This window comes from Cricetulus griseus, chromosome 10 (assembly GCF_003668045.3).
Source record: "Cricetulus griseus strain 17A/GY chromosome 10, alternate assembly CriGri-PICRH-1.0, whole genome shotgun sequence".
Taxonomy (NCBI): domain Eukaryota; kingdom Metazoa; phylum Chordata; class Mammalia; order Rodentia; family Cricetidae; genus Cricetulus; species Cricetulus griseus.
Genome location: NC_048603.1, coordinates 27,607,043 through 27,625,152, shown reverse-complemented (window position 1 = coordinate 27,625,152; position 18,110 = coordinate 27,607,043). Strand labels below are relative to the sequence as shown.

The window sequence follows — 18,110 nt, the reverse complement described above, 5'->3', positions numbered from 1 at the left end:
TGTAAGTGTTTTTGGAGATACAGAGGTCGTGACCTATAGATTGAGAACCACTGATGTAGCACCACCTCTACCCCACACGCGGGAGAATCTGGCACCCTCATCTAAGCCGTTGCGTCACACCTAGTTCGGAATTTGCAGATGATGAAGCAAAATGTCTGGAAGAGCTGCAGAATCTGCAAGGCTGCTTGCATCTCCACACTCATTAGGTGAGCCTGGGAACTAGTCTCAAGAACAGGGGCTGCACCTAACTCCGCACCAACCTTAGAGCCAAACATCTTTTAGTTTCCTTCTGTCCTCCAAAGTTTATTTACTTTCTCTGTGATCTGCTCTAACTCAGACCAGGACAGAGAAGAACATGCCGGGAAACACTGCTCACCACAACTGGGTTGGCACAGTACAGAACAACCATAGGGGTTGTCACCTTACTCAAGGACGGAGATAATGGTGGTTTCAATGAAGTCCTGGGGAGTGAATTAATACTTCCAGAGAGTTCCATCCAGGTATTTTGTAGACTAACCTTTTTCATCATGCTGTGTGTATCTAGACTGGCAGAGAACTGGCTCTTGTCTCACACGGTGATTTTGTTGAATGATCCTGATGTCATTTCCTCCCCTCCTTTGAGAGTGATCTCCATTTTGGCTGCTGGGATGTGGTGGCACATGGGTGTGTTATAGTTTTTATACTGTAAAGAAACTAAGCATTAATAAGTCTAATTGGTGAATAGAAGTAACCGATGGGGACATAGTCTACAACTATGTGTGTATCAAGCTCCTATCTCCCTGTGTATTTTTCACTGGCTTTATTTTTGGCTTTCATCTTGGAATGACTTTAGAAGAATAAAATGCTGCAAATGCAGAGCTGAGAAGACTCCTATGCAATTCATCAAAATTCCACAAATATCATCTTACACAGTGCAGGGACTAACACCAAAGGAATATCAGATAGAATAGAGTATATATAATACTTAAATACAGACCTCACACAGATTTCACCAACAATACTAATTTCTTTTTTCCACGTGAATTGGGATAATATAATACAGTTAGTGTCAAATCTTCTTAGTCTCTCCAATACATGGCAATTTCTCAATATTTTTCTTTCACAAACCTGACACAGACAGTCCAGCTTTTTACTTTTTTTTTTTTACAACATCCCTCAGTCTAGTCTGTCTGCAATTTCCTCATAATCAAATTCAAGTTATGCATTTTTTTTTGAAAAATAACACCCAACTCTGTCATCCTCCTTGCATTGAGTTAGTAGACAAATGATTTTTATCTGTCCTCAAATGTTAGTTTTGATCATTTTCTGAAAGTGGTAACTCTCAGGATAACCCCCCATGTAATAACTATTTTTAATAATTAATGAGTATCTTGCTGGGAGTTACTTTGAGACTGCAATGTTATCTCATTACTCATCACACTCACACACAATTTGTTCATCGATAATTATAGCCTAAAATAATTAATATGGCAATATAACACAGTATGTTTCTATTCCTTTAAGCCTTCTGTGTTTATTTTTTTGGAGTTATATACCAAAGAAGACCTTTTCTTCTATAAAGCACAATTTAAATTTATTCTTGGAGAATTTCATACCTATAAACCACACATTTTGATCATACTGACCACTCACTACTTCTTCCAATTCCTCTTTCGCCCACACCAGGTTCCTTTCCCAACTTCAAATCCAGATTTAGAATCTACCGGGTCCTATTAGCGGTGTCCACATGCACATGGGTGTAGGGTTATCTACTGCATATGGCAACCGACCAGGGGCCATATCTCTGAAAATAAAATGCTTCTTCCTTCCTCAGCAGTCATCAATAGCCCCTGACTGTGGGTGAGGCTTTGTGTGCTTCCCTCCATCCACACTGCAGTTTTGACTGGCTTGATCTCATGCAGGTCTTCTGTAAGCACGCATATTGGTACAAGGAGGCATTGAAGTTTTCGGGGTGGCGAACCACTTTTTGTTGTGGTTGCTTTTGAGACAGGGTTTTCTCTGCGTGGCTTTGGAGCCTGTCCTGGCACTCACTCTGTAGACCAGGCTGGCCTCGAACTCACCTGGCAATCAAATACTTCTAACTGGGATTAAGGCCTTCTCCACAGGATGGGACTCATGCCTTGTTTTGTAAATGTGACCAGGAATCCGTAGCTGAGGATGTTAGGTTAGATCTTATAGGAGAACTTATTTCTGTTTTGTCTCTAGTAGACATAGTATCCAATGGCCTTCTGGGTCCTCATCTCTCTTTCCCTAACTTACTCTCTTACTTATTGCTCTTGTTTTGGGCCAATGGCTTACTGTTTTCATTATGACGATGAGAATTCTTTCAGCCAAAGTGCATTGTCCTTTTCAGGTTGTCTAAGATTTGACTACACAGAGCACCACTAAATTTGGTTTCTGTTTTTTTTTTTTTTCCTATCATTTGTTTGAACAGTTTTTTGCTTTGTGGAAACACAAGCTACCCTAGTCTCATCTTGCAGTTTTCCCTGCCCCAGGCCTCAAATCAAACATTCCCTAAAGGCGTGGAGAATGGCATTTGGAAACCAAGTGCTTCTCCTTGGTATTAGGGTGTCCCCACTCTGACAAGTGCATTTACTCAGCTACCTATCTGCATGCACATTGAAGAGTGTGAATTTAGATGGATGTTTCTAATTCCAGGCCATGACAGCAGAATTCAGGCTAACCTTGCCTTATTTAGATCTCCTTTCCTTCAACTGTAAGAAATGGGACTCTCATCATCTATGCTAGATGGACTTATTTTTTCAATCCCAGAATACAGACAAGCACTTTCAAAATTGCTAAACACGTCTCTGTGAAAAAGAACTTCCTAACTAGAGAAAAAACAGTGTGTGTAATTCTTTTGTCTTTAGCATGAGAACTCAGAGTCAATATTTATTTTCATATTATCAAAGTCAACTTGTAGTCCTACAAAATCCCTGCCTAATAGGGCATGATACTGCCACACAGTTTTTTTTTTTTTAATATTAGAATGCACAAACTGGCTACTTAAGAAAAAAATAAATCCGAATCCATGCTGTTGACTTGGTTTGTTGACAGTAAATCCAGTCACGGTCATTACCAGGGTTCTCTTTCTCTACCCCAGGGTTGCCTAAGAGTTCTGGTACTTCTTTGGAAATCAGTATGGTGGTTTCTCAGGAAAATAGGAATCAGTCCACCTCAAGATCCAGCGATTCCTCTCTTGGACATATACCCAAATAATGCACATTCATACAACAAGAACATATGTTCAACCATCTTCATAGCAGCATTGTTTGTAATAACCAGAGCCTGGAAGCAACCTAGATGCCCGTCAACTGAAGAATGGATAGAGAAAATGTGGTACATTTACACAATGGAGTACTACTCAGCAGAAAAAAAAAAACAGTGGAATCTTGAAATTCACAGGCAAATTGATGGAACTAGAAGAAACCAGCCTGAGTGAAGTAACCCAGTCACAAAAAGACAAACATGGTATGCACTCATTCATATATGAATTTTAGACATAGAGAAAAGGTCGGGACCAGGCTGGTGAGACCCACAGAGGCAGCTGACCTGAGCAGGAGGGAGTGCGTGGACCCTGGACTGATGTCTGGGAGGCCAGCCTGGGACTTGTCCAGACCCCTGAGCCTGGATGTCAATGAGGAGGCCTTTGCACTCTGTGGGGCCCCTGTTAGTGGAGTAGTATTTTTCCCTGGTGTCCCACATGGAGGGATGCTCTCTGGGCCTGGACTCGTGGGGGAGGGCCTGGACCCTGCCCAGGATGATGTGACAGACTTTGGGGAACCCCCATGGGAGCCTTACACTCCCTGGGGAGCAGAGGGGGGGTGAGTTGGGTGCTGGTGGGGGGTTGGGAGGATGGAAGGGAGAGGGAGAAAAAGAAAAAATAAATTAAAAAGAAGAGAAAAAATAAAAATAAATATACTTTGAATTTCATTAAAAAAGAGTTCTGTAGAACTCTTAAAAAAGAGTTGATGTAGAACGTGGCTTCTGAGGATGTCACTCCAGCCAAGAGATCACGTAACATGGATGCTGGATAGTGGGCCTGAGAATGCTAGCGTTCATGACTTTTCTTTTCTGTATGCACTGTGCAACTGCCCTCTCTTAAGAGTCTCATCTGAAGAACTCCAGAAGGCTGTGTTAGTCTCATCTTGCGACTTTTTGTTCTACCTGGTGTTGTGCCCACGGGTGAAACATACGACCTCTACCCAGGAGTAACCATGTGGTTTATGGTTACACAAATGAGTATTTATGCAAATGCCCTCTTTTCTTTAGGCTAAATTCATAGCTGTACTTTGGTTGTACCATTGGTTGCTGTCCTGTCTTCGTCAGTAGTAAGACACCACTCCCAGGGTTCAGGGCAGACCTCTGCGGGTATTCCAAGGCTGTAACCCTCTCTGTGCCATTGATGTTTTCCTACTCATCAGGAAAAGTTAGTTCCTGTTTTTCTTGGCTGTTACTTTGTTTTATGTCTTCATCGCCATTTTATTGTGGGCCATCAAACCAGTGGGTACAGTCTGTCATCTGGAGTCAAAAATCACTGGACATGAATCATACAAAACTCAGATACTTCTGAGGAATTTCAAAAGTTGCAAAAAATTATATTATAGTTGTGAATTTGTAAACTAAAATGTCAACATTCAGTTCAATTACTAATTTTATTTGTTAAAGAGGCATTGGGGTTTTATCATGTATATCTCAATAATTATTATTTTTATTTAATTTTTAAAATGAAAATATAGGTATATCGCTTACCCCTGCCTTTCCCTCCTTCCAGTGTCTCCCATGTTTCCCTGTCTCCAACTTATTTTATGTTCTTCTCTTCATTTCCTCTTAAATTAATGACCCTTTTTCTTTGATTTTTATTGTTGATATATTTGTTATATATGTATACATTTAGTAATGAGCCATTTAGTCTCCACGAGTTATGCACTTATTACAAGTTTGCTGTTGATTTTAAGTTTGATTGGTTAGAATACATGGGATTGTTTCAATTTTGTGAATTTGTTAACATTTGTATTGTGTCCCAGAATATGATTTATTTTTAGAGAGGTTTCCATGGACTACTGATTAGAATGTATGCTCTATTCTGTAGAAATCTGGTAAGTCTATTTGATGTAAGATGTCTTTGTTTACTTTTTGCTCTGATAACCTACCTAATGGATAAATTGGGTTATTGAAATAATGTACAATTACTGGTTTGGTGTTTGTCTATGCCTTTAATTTCAATAATATACATTTTGGGTGAGCCAGAGTTTGGTGCATATATATTCAGCATGCTAATTTTTTTTTCTTAATTGCTCCCTTGTTTAGAATGAAGCTCCCTTCTTTGTCTCTATTGATACGTTTTAGAATGAGGTCTGTTTTGTTAGCTCATAGAATGACGATGCTTGGTTGCCTTCTGGTTCCATTTATTTGAATTTTTTCCATCTTTTCACTTTAAGGTGGTGCTTGTTTTTAAAGTTGAGATGAGTTTCTTGTGGACCAACAGATAGATTTAATTTGTCAATCCATTCAGTGGTCTCATATCTCCTGATTAGAGAGTTGAGGCCATTAATATTTAAAGTTATTATTGAAAAGTATGAGTTGGTTTTATTTATTTTTTGTTTTTTTTTCTGTTGGTTGTATTCTCTGTCATGTCTGGAATTTCATTACTTAGATCTCCATTTGTTTTCTTTCTAGAATCTCTTGGCTGTGGTTGCTCCTTTTTTCAGTTCAGTGCTGCTTCTGGTATTACCTTTATGACCTAAACATTCTGAAATTTAGGTTGTTTGGGTATGCATGTTTTTAAGACTGTCTCATGGGAAGTTTTTCCTTTGCTGGGTACAGTAGTCTGGGTTGGCAGTCATAGTCTTTTAGAACATGGAGTTCATTGCTTCAGGTTCTTCTGGCTTTCAAAGATCCATTGAGAAATCAACTGTTATTCTGGTAGATTTTCCTTTATATATATTTTTTCTCTTGCAGCTTTCAAATCTATTCCTTTTTGTTCTGTATGATGTTTTAACTGCGCTGTTTCTCTTCTGATCTCATCTACTTGGTGTTCTATGTGCTTCTTGTAGCTGTGTATTTTATAGGTTGGAAAACAAAAGCTCACATATTTACTATTACTTTCTGTTTTTTTTTTTTTTTTTTTGCCTAAGATCTAGATATCCAGTTTCTTGTCTTTCTTGGAAAAAAAAAGCACCATCATCATTTCACAATGACTCAATTGTCCTGTCCTACTGTTCTCATGTTATTTTCACACACTACCACAGACATTCTCCAGTAGATACACTTTAAGTCTTTGAAGGACATATTTAAACATTATGCATAGACTTGGTGTGTAAAGGAGCCAAAGGAGTGCCTGACTCAGAGTTGTTCAAAACATAGTGGACATTAATAACTGTAAGGTGTGTGTGTGTGTATGTGTGTGTGTGTGTGTGTGTGTGTGTGTGTGTGTGTGTGTGTGTGTATGTGTGTGTGTGTTAAGATTTACACATTAAAGCCAGGTTATAGTGGCGATTGCCTTTAATCCCAGCATTCAGAAGGCAGAGGCTGGTGGATCTTTGTGAGCTCGAGGCCAGCCTGGTCTACAGAGTGAGTTCCAGGGAAGCATGGGTTTTAACATAGAGAAACCCTGCCTCAAACACCCCCAAAATTTACACCTGTTATATATTTACACTTTGCATATTGTAGATATTCAATATCCGGTTATCAAATGGTTATGAGCTTTTACTCTGATGGGTCAAAGGTTAGTATGGAACTAATAGAATAATGAAGACATGGGGAGAATAAAGAAAGCCAAGATCTCAAGCCAAAGAACAATAAACTCTCAACTATGTTAATCTCTTTGTTATTACAGTGTGAATCTCACGTTTTGTCATTTTACAGCAGAGAAAATTATATCATTTAAAAAAGGCTATTAGAAAAATAAAATAAAAAACAGCATACAGAAGAACCTTGCAAGTAAAGTATCACACAGAGAAGTTATACTTTAAAAGGTAACATGGGAACGACGGTGTTAGATTAACAGTAATGGGATAAAGATCATAGGAAAATAAAAAATGGACAGGTTGAACATATGCAGAAAAAATGAATTAATCCAGAACATATGATTGTCAGGAAGGATCAAGGACTCAGGTCATATCCTTGGCAGACTATTTGAAAAAAGGGCTATATTGTCGCCATTGTCAACAAACAATTAATTATGTGTTGAATCCTGTCCCCTCTGTATGGTTCAGATGCCTGCTTGCAGTCAATTGAAGTGAAATGATGAGTTGGAAGTAATTGTGTGGCAATTTTAGACCGATATAAAACAAACCCAAAGAACACAACACTTTACTTAAATTAATCTCAAACCAGTGTGGAGAAATTCTTTTATCTTAATAATGGGCTCCTGGCATTGGTGGCACACGCCTTTAGTCCCAGCACTCGGGAGGCAGAGGCCGGTGGATCTCTGTGAGTTTGAGACCAGCCTGGTCTACAGAGCTAGCTTCAGGACAGCCTCCAAAGCCACAGAGAAACTCTGTCTAGAAAAACCAAAAATAAAATAAAATAAAATAAAATAAAATAAATAATGGGCTCTTAGAAGAATTGAGATCCATTGAGTAGCTGTGCAATCCTGACTTCATGTCTGTGAGTTAATCTTTAGTGCTTGGGGATTACATAACTACCTAATATACTTGTGGGCTGTGCAACTTTAATCCTAAAAATTTGAGCAAGCACACAGTTGTGGGCTTTAGTTGGAAACACTGGAGCTGAAAAAAATCAATTCATAGAAGCTGCATGTTGTGACCAATTGATTAGAAGGCCAGGCTTCCTGAGCAAGATGATATGAAGGCATTCAGGTGTACTACCTTCCCCCATTTCATTAGAGGGATTTCAAAGGATGAGAAAGAATATAAAATATAAGGCAATAATGGAAAGAGGGAGGAGTCAAAATATTCATAAGGAAGAGCTGAGAGAAAAATAGATTGCTGCTGTGTAAGCTACCTGGCTTGTACTGTGCTTTTATGGAAGCCCGAGTTGACTCACACAGGAGGGAGCAATTACAATTGAAAAGATTCCAAATGCGATTTGTAGAGAGGGTCTTGAAGATATTGCTTTCATAAAATAAGAATATGCTTCTGGGAAATCGGCACATTCTGAGACAAAAGAAAACATTCTTAGAAAGTTAAAATCTAATTTCCAAACTAGAATATTCAGTAGGAGGGCTGGAATATTGAGAAAACCTCCCAGGGCCAAGAGTAAAATAAAAGAGTGAGGAAAAGTATTAAGAACACAGCTAGGGATGTACATGATCTAGCCGATATCTGATTAATAGGATTTCAAAAATAAATCAAGAAGAGAGAAGGGAAGGGAAATTATTTGAAAAATAGATTACTGAATCTTAAAATGAAAGAAATACCCAAATGCCATATGTGAAGAATACAGAGAAACCTGTACCAAGATAAGCCCTTGCAACCTCTCATAGACCCAAAGATAAAGAAAGCCTTAGAGAGTTCAGAGATACAAAATTACCTCCTACAAAGGACCAAAAACCATAGTGACATCTACACGTTAGAAGGCAGAACAGAGAATCTTCCCAGTTCTGAGAGGAAATGCTAGTGCATAGTAATAACTTAAGACACATTGTGTATTCAATGTCAGGGGAAGGCAATGTTCTAAAAGCTTTAAGTAAATCACCCAGCCTTTCCAAAAATCAATCTCTCTCCGTCATTGCTTTTGGAGGCAGTATCTTCCTACGCAGCTTATCTGGCCTCAATCTGGAGATCCCCCTGCCTCAGCCTCTCAAGTTCTGCAGTTACACTTATGTGCTGACTAGATTCTATGTTTTCTGAAATCCACAATATTGTTCATAGTAGTTCAGAGTCGGGGTAGGATGGTTACATTATGTTCCCCAAGTAAACTACTGATTGTTCTCCGTCCATCTAAATGACTGGAGTGTGAAAGGAATGAGAAGATAATTCTGATGTCCATGATCTTGAAAATACAAAATGTATTTGAATATACCATTAAAATTTATTCTCCACCGAACAAACAGACACATACATGTGCGTACAACGAGACAAAAGGAATTCCACAAGAAATGTGAAAACTATGCAGGGGATGTTGGAATTCAGCTTGCTAAGGAGAAGAAATCCCAGGATTTCAGTACTATGGAAGGCTTCGAAAGCAGCTCAGGTTGGTGCAAATTGTGTCATCTTAGTGGCAAGGAGTGATCATTTTGTCAATAAAAAAAATATATTAGACATGTCAATCACAGCCCAACCCCGTGTAAGCAAGGCGAGGCCCCCAGCGAAATGATCTCGTGTGTGGTGAGATGTGGCCCACCAACGTGATGTACATTTCCTATGTGAGTCTCAAGAAAGAGGATGCTCGTTGGATTGAAACGGCTTGAGCTTTGCTCTTTAATTCAGGTAGTTGATCTAATCAAAGTGTAGATTGGTTGCTTAAAGATAAACCATAGCATTATGTTAAAAACACATATCATTACATAAGCATAGCTTTACGAATCCTACTTATTATTGTTCTTAGAATATGTACATCAGATTTATTTACAGAATCAAAGGGAAAAAAATTAAATATACTTATTTTGGAGAACACAGACAAGCACTGCCGATTTGGAAATAATTATGCTTTAGATGGAAATCAAAGGTGGTGCGAGAGACTTGGGAGGAAGTGAGGTAGAAGGCGCTGTAAGGAGTGAATTTCATTATCTTACATAATGTGGGATCAAGAGACACTGCTAAATCCTTTGAGTCCTTGGGGATGTAGATGCTAAGATTGAATTAGGAACACCAACAGCTTATGTCACTTCAAGGAGGAGGCAATGCCTCTGGAAGATGAAAGGGTTTGGGAACGGGATGGGTAGAATAGGAAAGCATTCAGGCTGTCATGTAGATAAAATGTCCGAGGAAGAGACGGGAGATGACAGCAGAAACAGGCAGGCGGAGCCTCTGACTGATGTATGGCTAACATGATGACAAGAACGAAGACTGCTCCTCAGAGGAGTCCCGCACCCCAGAAATGTTTGGACCCTAATATTCCCATTATATGGTCATTGATCAAGAGAGGATAGACATTGGTTCTAAAAACAAAGAAAGCTGTGAACATGACCCAGCTCAAGACGGTTAGCAAGCTTCATACTTTGCACCAGACAGCCAGGTTTTCTGAAAAGTAGAGAGGACTGAGACACACAGGGCCAGCTTAATAGATGTGGGGCACGCACAGCCCCCCAGGACAGCACTGTTAGAAGACGGTCGCGCTTGGTGAAAATCTGTCATCTTCAAATGCTTAATCCTAATTCAAGATTCGTGTGTTGCCATGTGGCATTGAGCCCTGACAGTCACACCCTGTTCTTGGGAATGGCATCATGGATACACACAGATACTGTCTAAAATTCTATGGAAATAGAGGTTGAAGTTTAAGTTTGTTTTAAATTAGTGAAGTTTTTAAAACCAAGCAATATTAACAGATGTGGTTGCCTTGCCGAGATGTGACAGGTACTGTATATATTCGGTTTTGTGGTGTGAGACACCTAGACACAACAGGAAGACAGAAGACAGAGGAACTCATGGCCTCTTACTTGTTACCCTTTAAAACAGGCATGCGTTTTCTCCTGTCACCCCCCCCCCTCTCTCTCTCTCTCTCTCTCTCTGTGTGTGTGTACATGGTAGTTGGCAGTCAGTCTCAGTTTTCATTATTCATGGGTACATCCACCCTGTTTTTTGAGATGGTCTCTGACTTTGCCTGCAACTCACTGACTAGGCCAAGCTGGTTGACAGCCAGTTTTGGGGCTCTACTCATTTCTCTCCTCACAGCACTGAGATTTCAGGTGTGCCGTGGCTCCTGACTTTTATGTGGATGCTGAGCTGGAACTCAGATCCTCAGGTAACATTTGTACAGACTTAGTTGTCTCTCAAGTCCCATCCTTGTGTTGCTTTAGTAACGAAATCCATCTAAAGTCCTCAAAGCAACATGATGACTGCCCACACTCACCAGGAAAAAAACTACTTCTTTATTTCAGAGAATGCTGATGTCCTCTTTGATCAGCACTGACCCCTGCGTGGGGATCATAGACCAGATTAAAGCCTCAACTGTATTCTCATGTACTTGCTTTGGTCCTGTTTCTAACACCTCTGTGTCAAAGAGCCTGTCTCCTACAGCAAATGTGGACTATCAATAAACACTAGGTGAGGCTCTCAACCTTCCTAATACTGCAACCCTTTAATACGGTTCCTCATGCTGCAGCGACACCCAACCATAAAATTATTTTCATTGCTATTTTGTAACTGTAATTTTGCTACTGGCATGAATCATATAGTAAATGTCTGATATGCAGGGTATCTGATATGAGATCCCTGGGAAAGGGTGGTTCGACCCTCAAAGTGGTCACGACCCATACGTAGAGAACTGCTTCCCGAGAACCTATAAGAAACAGAGGCAGAACTGTGCTGCAAGCTTGTAGGTAGACTCACAAAGTTATTTTTGGAAGAAAAGATGGAATGGAGAAACACTCTGGGATAGGAAATGTTTATTTTCCAATTACACAGCTAATAACTGTGCAATCAACTACACATCTTAGTATATTTTACTTAGTTTATTCTTTTCCTTAATGTGCACGCAATTTAAAATTCAGAAATGAAACTCTTTGGTCAAACTGTAGACCAACCTTGTGTCTAACTTTTAGAAATAAAGAGAACAGAAAGGAGTCCATTAGCAGACAAATTTTAAACAGATTTCTTCAAGATAGGAGTCTGTGGAAAAGTGGGTCAGGAAGTAGGTAGGCTCTGCAAGAATGCTGACCTGATGGAGCTGGTGGAGAGATGGACAGGCTTGTGGCTGTGGGTGGGTGGTACAGAGCAACTTCCTGCATGAAACAGTTGTCCTATCTACACTCTCCTTTCTGAGGGAGGGGAAGGTCACAGTTTCACATTTTCTGTTCAGGAAAAAAGAAAGAAACAATCAATCAAGCAAAGGGACATGAACTTCTAGAGACACTGTAAGCACTGGCATCTTCATGATCGGACACTTAGGGGTCCAGCAGGGCAGACTGCTAACCCAATGCCAGCTATCCTGAAGAGAAATGGCTAGTCCTCTGTAAGCCTCCTTTAGGGACATGAAGGTGCCAGCTAGTTGTTTAATTTTTCCAACCTTAATTGTGAACAGAGAGCCACAAAGTACCCTGTATACTTGATAGAAACCCAGGAGAAAAAAGAGAAGAAACAAAACATTATTCCCAAGGAAGTGGATACAATTCATCTGAAGAAAAGCTACTATATAAAGATAGATCAACACCTGGATCCTCATTTGTAACAAGAGATAGAGCTAGCTATTGGATCCATAAAGTAAGTCAGACTCACAGGAAGAAGGAAGCAAGGGAAATGTGGAAACCTTCAAGTTAGAGTACTAAACAAAGAAAAAGAAAGGATATTTTGTGTGTGTGTGTGTGTGTGTGTGTGTGTGTGTGTGTGTGTGTGAGAGAGAGAGAGAGAGAGAGAGAGACAGAGACAGAGACAGAGACAGACAGACAGAGAGAGACAGAGAGAGAGACAGACACAGAGAGAGAGACACAGAGAGAGACAGAGAGAGACAGAGAGAGAGAGACAGAGAGAGAGAGAGAGAGACAGAGAGAGAGAGAGAGATGACGGGGTGTAGCATGAAAAATATAAGACCTAGAGACTGATATTGGGGTTCAAGCTCCAAGCTGAAGATCAGAAAAGCAAAGCAGCCGGCCACTAGCTCTCACCTCTACCTCAGACTAAAAGTCGATCCTGGCTCCATCAAATCTCAGATTGCAATCCCAGACTGGTTGGTATGCTCTCCTCAACACGACTGGAGAATCCTGAGACTGACTACTGAAGACCTGCTCCTATGTTTTATACCTCTCTAGTGCTGGGATAAAAGTCATGAGCTCTGTAACGTTTTTTAGACTGATTCAATCTGGTGTAGCCCTGTGTGGCCTTGAACTCAGGGAGATCCATCTGCCTTTATCCCCTGACTCCTGGGATTTAATGTGTGCATTATTACTGCCTGATCTCTATAGCTTGAGGCTGACTTTTGTTTCTGAGTCCTCAGGCAAGCTTTAATAAATCATAAATAATATATCACCACAAGGAGAGGGAAAGACAGAGTGAGAGATTCATAGACAGAAATAGAGAGTATGTGAGAGATAAAGACAGATAGTCACATACAGAGAGACAGAGAGGCAGAATGAGAAAATGCAATTAATTAGAGGAAACTATGAGGGACAAGATAGAGCATAGAAAGTCAATGTAAGATAGTATGTAGACAGTATCAACCTTGAGATGGTATGAATTCCAGAAAGAAAGAAAATTCAGTGTTTCACCTTTAAAATTATTAAAAAGCACAAGTTGAATACCTAGGAGTATGTTAGGAAAAGGGTTAATGGTATGGTGGCCTGTGGTGTTTTACCAAATGGTGCATGCATTTCTCTATATAACTTTGTGAAGCCCAAGGACAGGTTATTGGTGTTTTATGTTGACAGCAAGAAGCAAGAACCCAAGAAAAACGAGTGAAAACTTGCGTTATGCAAAACACAAAGACTTTTAGTTAGGATGCAAACCTATAGTTTAAAAACAGCAGAGCACATCAAAGGCTTGCTTGTTAATCTTAAAGCCAGGGAGGCTGGTCCATGAAGGCGTGAGCAATGAAGGTAAGTGTGGATACAGGAAGCTGTTTGCAGAAACAAGCATCATGGTACAAAATATTTGAAAATTGGTCCTCCCTAAATCTATTGATTGGAAAAGTTGATAATTACACGCGTACATTTGCCAAGATCATAGCTGATGAAAAGCTCAGCCCTGAGCAAACTTGCAGATGCTGACGAGACATCTCCGTGGTCCAGCTGGGCTCCTCTATCTCCTCCACCACAGTGGCTGATGACAGAACTCTGTTGGCTTTTAAGCACATGAAGTTTAATGGATGTTCTTTGATGTACCAGCTCTGCAAGAGAAAGTCAGTGGACAGTGATGGTGAAAAGCCGGCACTGAGATAATTAGTGGTACACCAACTTATTTGTTATTGCTATGCACATAACAAAGTGTGTGTGAGCAGTTAAATATCTGGAAGGACTCAACACACTATTCTGCAGGTAAATCCCGCAGGACAAAGCTATAACGTTTGGGGATTTCTGCTCATGACTGCACAGAACTCTTCTAATTGTCTTGGGATTGATAATACTTTTGGCATTTAATTTAATTTCCTGCTCAATGTCAAGTTTGTGATACGTATACCTCGGCTATATGTTCTCTGTGACTGGCATGCTTATATAACTTTCCTTTAACTGCGTGGCTGCTGAATCTTACGAAGAGGAATTATAGTAAGAAATTACCAATACGGAGTCAGGTAGAAATATAAGGGTATTTAATAGGGAAAAGCCTTACTTACAGAGCGGACCAGCCAGCCGGTGGTAGTCTGTACAGCAAGAAGCAAAGAGAGACCGAAACCGAAAACGCAGTCCCCCTACTCACTCTGACCACACCCTCACAAGCCCTCAGGTACTCCTGTAGCCAGCCCCTAAGAAGGCGTGGCTACAGCTTCCCCTACAATTCCCCTTTTAGTCTAAAAGAGGATTAAAACTTAACAGTATAAAGGTAAAATATAACTAAACCCTAAAGTCATAAGCTATTCCTAACTAGGTATATACACTATCCTAAGTGACAACAATGGGGAAAGGGGGCGTAAAGATTCCAAGCACGTTAGTGAATCTGTAAATTGCTCTAACTGCTCATCTACACGTTTTTCTAGGTCTTTCATACGATCATCCTTAGACAGCATCTGGATGGCATGGAAACTGCCTTCTAGGTATTGGAGTCTGGATTCCAGGTCATGATTTGCTGATTTTGAGTCCTCAGCAATCGACCATATGGATCTATGTAATCTGTCAGCCCTGTACTGTAAATTATCTTCCAAACATTCAAATCTAGACTCAAATTTCTGATCTGCTACCTTGGATGCTTCAATAACTGATTGGCATTGTCCAATTCTTCAACCCTATGCTGGGTATTTTGCACCGTTGCATCTAGTTGATGAGTAACATTGCCTATCTGAGTTTCTAGCTGGCTACAGATATTCTTTAGCTGGTCATGGTCTTCTGACAGCCTAGCCTCTAAGGCCTCAGACATGGAGGATCTCTCTGTGTTTATCTTATCATAAATACGCTGTATCTCATCAGACAGCTCTGTCTTTAGTGTATTGGACACAGAGCCAAGCTTATCATCCAATTTCTGTTCCACTTGCTGCACAATTGTGGTCTGACCTAATCGTAAAGCTGTTATTTCCTGCAAGCAGGTGGTGAGGTTATCCTTATCCCTATTCCTGTGTCCTCTGGCTAGTAATACTATTTGTACCAGCAAGCTAACTGCCATTATGGCATATAGGCCAGTAATTGGCACATTAACATCCTCCTCAAACAGTGAATTCACGTAATAAGCAAAAATATTACCAATTTTAGCAAATGATAAATATTCCGCCATAATTTTACCTGATTTCTACTCCAGATGTAGTAAATATATTTGATCAGCAGGTAGCATAGGCGTTTAGTTATTCCGAGGCGTTTGGCAGCGGTCGGTCAGCGGTGGAGAGAGGTCACAAAAGTGGCTGCGCTTATCTTAGAGAGTATACGGCCTTGCGGCTACAACCACTGAAACAGATTCGGGCTTTCCCGCAGGCCAGGGGAAGCCACAGCTGAAAGCGGAGGCCTACCTGGACTCTAGGCAGCTAGAAACTGTCTCTGAGCTGGGTGGATGGTTCTGAGCAGCTCAGCAGCAGTGGGTCGGCTGCTAGCCGGGAACGCCTGTGGAGAGTGGGTGCTTTCCGGGCCTAGGCGGCGGGCCCGATGGAACCCACAGCCTGTCCCAAATGGGGTGTGGGTTTCCAATATCCCACTTCTGACACCAGATATAGTAAGAAATTACCAATACGGAGTCAGGTAGAAATATAAGGGTATTTAATAGGGAAAAGCCTTACTTACAGAGCGGACCAGCCAGCCGGTGGTAGTCTGTACAGCAAGAAGCAAAGAGAGACCGAAACCGAAAACGCAGTCCCCCTACTCACTCTGACCACACCCTCACAAGCCCTCAGGTACTCCTGTAGCCACCCCCTAAGAAGGCGTGGCTACAGCTTCCCCTACAAGGAATAATATAGTCACTAATGTTGAGAATTGTGCAAATGCTTCCAGCCTTCCCAAAGTGATGCCAGTGTCTTGAGAAAAGAGAGAAATTGGAAATTGATGCATTTCTACTTGTGAATCATTTACTTGCTTGGAAGCAGATATGGGTTGCACACACACACACACACACACACACACACACACACACACACACACCTACCTGATGGTACTGAAGGGCGATAATAAGCACAGAGATCAGCTTCCAGTCTCCTCCCCAGGAAGATGGACTCCTTAAACTCTACGGATTTGCTCCATTTTAGTGGTGAAGTCCATACTCCTAAGCAAAGTCAGCTTTTGAGTTTCTGTCCCCTCATCTCCCCCTTTTGAGTGACAGTCTCTCACTGATCTGGAACTTGCCAAGTAGGGTAGGCTGACTGGCCAGTGAGCACATACGGATCCACTCGCCTTTGCCTCTTTAGTGCTGGGATTCTACGTGCATGTCACCTTGTCCATTTTTTTTTTTTGACGTGGGTTCTGGAAATTAAACTCAAGTCTTCATACCTGCTTTGCAGTCACCATGCTGAACGAGCTGTCCTCCCCAGCCCAATGGTTAATTCTCGAGGCATAAGAGAGATACTAATGGGATTTTATCTGAGAACAATATTATTTTACAGAGTACTATTATGCACTCTGTTTCATATTGTCTGCATGGAGATTTGTGATTCTTGGCAGCCTTTACATTTTGAAGAGTGGAGAACCAATTAGAGAAGATAACTGATGCCACTATCCTATGTATTTGAAAATACAGATCGCATTGTTGGAATATATGGGGGGAAAGCAAAGTTCTCTCTCTTTCTCCATTGCCAAGGTCTTACTTGTAGATTAAAGCCATGTGTTCTGTTATTATTTTTACTTCTTGGCATCAGTAGCTCAGAAATACTGGTCACTGGAGTCTACTGGGTCAGTAGGGCATTTTCCTATTGAAAGCTTTTCTTCAGGTAAACTCCTAGGATATTTCCATGGCTCTGGAAATATTTCGCCTGAGCTTGTGGTTCTCATCCTTTCTAATTGTGTGACCCTTTAATACAGTTCCTTATGCGATGGTAACTTCCAACCATAAATTATTTCATTGCAGGGTGTGTCTTCTGGTCGGGCTGAGCTGGTTGCTGGGTCTGTTGAAGGACATCAGTTGCGAAATTTGTGATTTGGGCTAAGACTGAAGTCATGGCTGGTGCAGAAAGTGATGGCCAGTTCCAGTGCACTGGTATTAAAAAGCATTTCAACTCTTACACTCTCACAGGTAGAATCAGCTGTGTACTGGCCACATATGGAGGCATCGCTTTGTTGGTTTTGTACTTCAAGTTAAGGCCTAAGAGAACTCCGGCTGCAAAAGCATCGTAAACAGATTTTGAAATGCCTAACCCCACTTGTTAAGTCCCATGCTTGAAGAAGCTGATGTCAACTTATCATGTAATACTCAATTTGTACAATAAATTATGAACCTGGAAAGAAATTATTTCATCGCTACTTTGTAACTGTAAATTTTGTCACGGTTATGACTTGTAATGTAAATATCTGATATGTGGCCCTCTTGGGGGGGGTCATGACCCACAGGCTGAGAACTGGTTTAAGGACAAGAAGACATGGAGAGCACCCTTGTCCCCTTTCTGAAGCCCCTGGGTCCCGCTCAACTTTCACCACCCATGTCTTGAAAATACCGATTATGGAGAGTTGAAGTTTGACCTTCACCTTTTCAAGTATCACTCTGTCATTTGGGGACCTGTTTTTTTTTTGGGGGGGGGGATGACTTTTACAGAGTGTGAAGGTTCCTGTGACATTCAGATTTACATTTCTGGGCTCTCAGACCTCGTGGGATTTGTGCTACGATGATTGTTCTCAAAAGGACATGTCAGTTTCTGTAGATTTGTGGAGATGGCATTTCTGCTTCTTTTCACGGTTCTGGAATTGGACTCTGATTGACAATTTGTTCCTTGAAGCA

At 40.9% G+C, this 18,110-nt stretch overlaps 1 protein-coding gene across 1 annotated transcript; it reads left to right on the top strand.

Annotated features, from left to right (window-relative positions):
* Nucleotides 1-17,335: 17,335 nt before the first annotated feature.
* Nucleotides 17,336-17,512, top strand: LOC113837449 (ATP synthase membrane subunit DAPIT, mitochondrial-like). The gene has a single exon (XM_035449617.1). It carries the CDS (start codon nucleotides 17,336-17,338, stop codon nucleotides 17,510-17,512), a length of 177 nt encoding a protein of 58 aa, XP_035305508.1.
* Nucleotides 17,513-18,110: the final 598 nt, after the last annotated feature.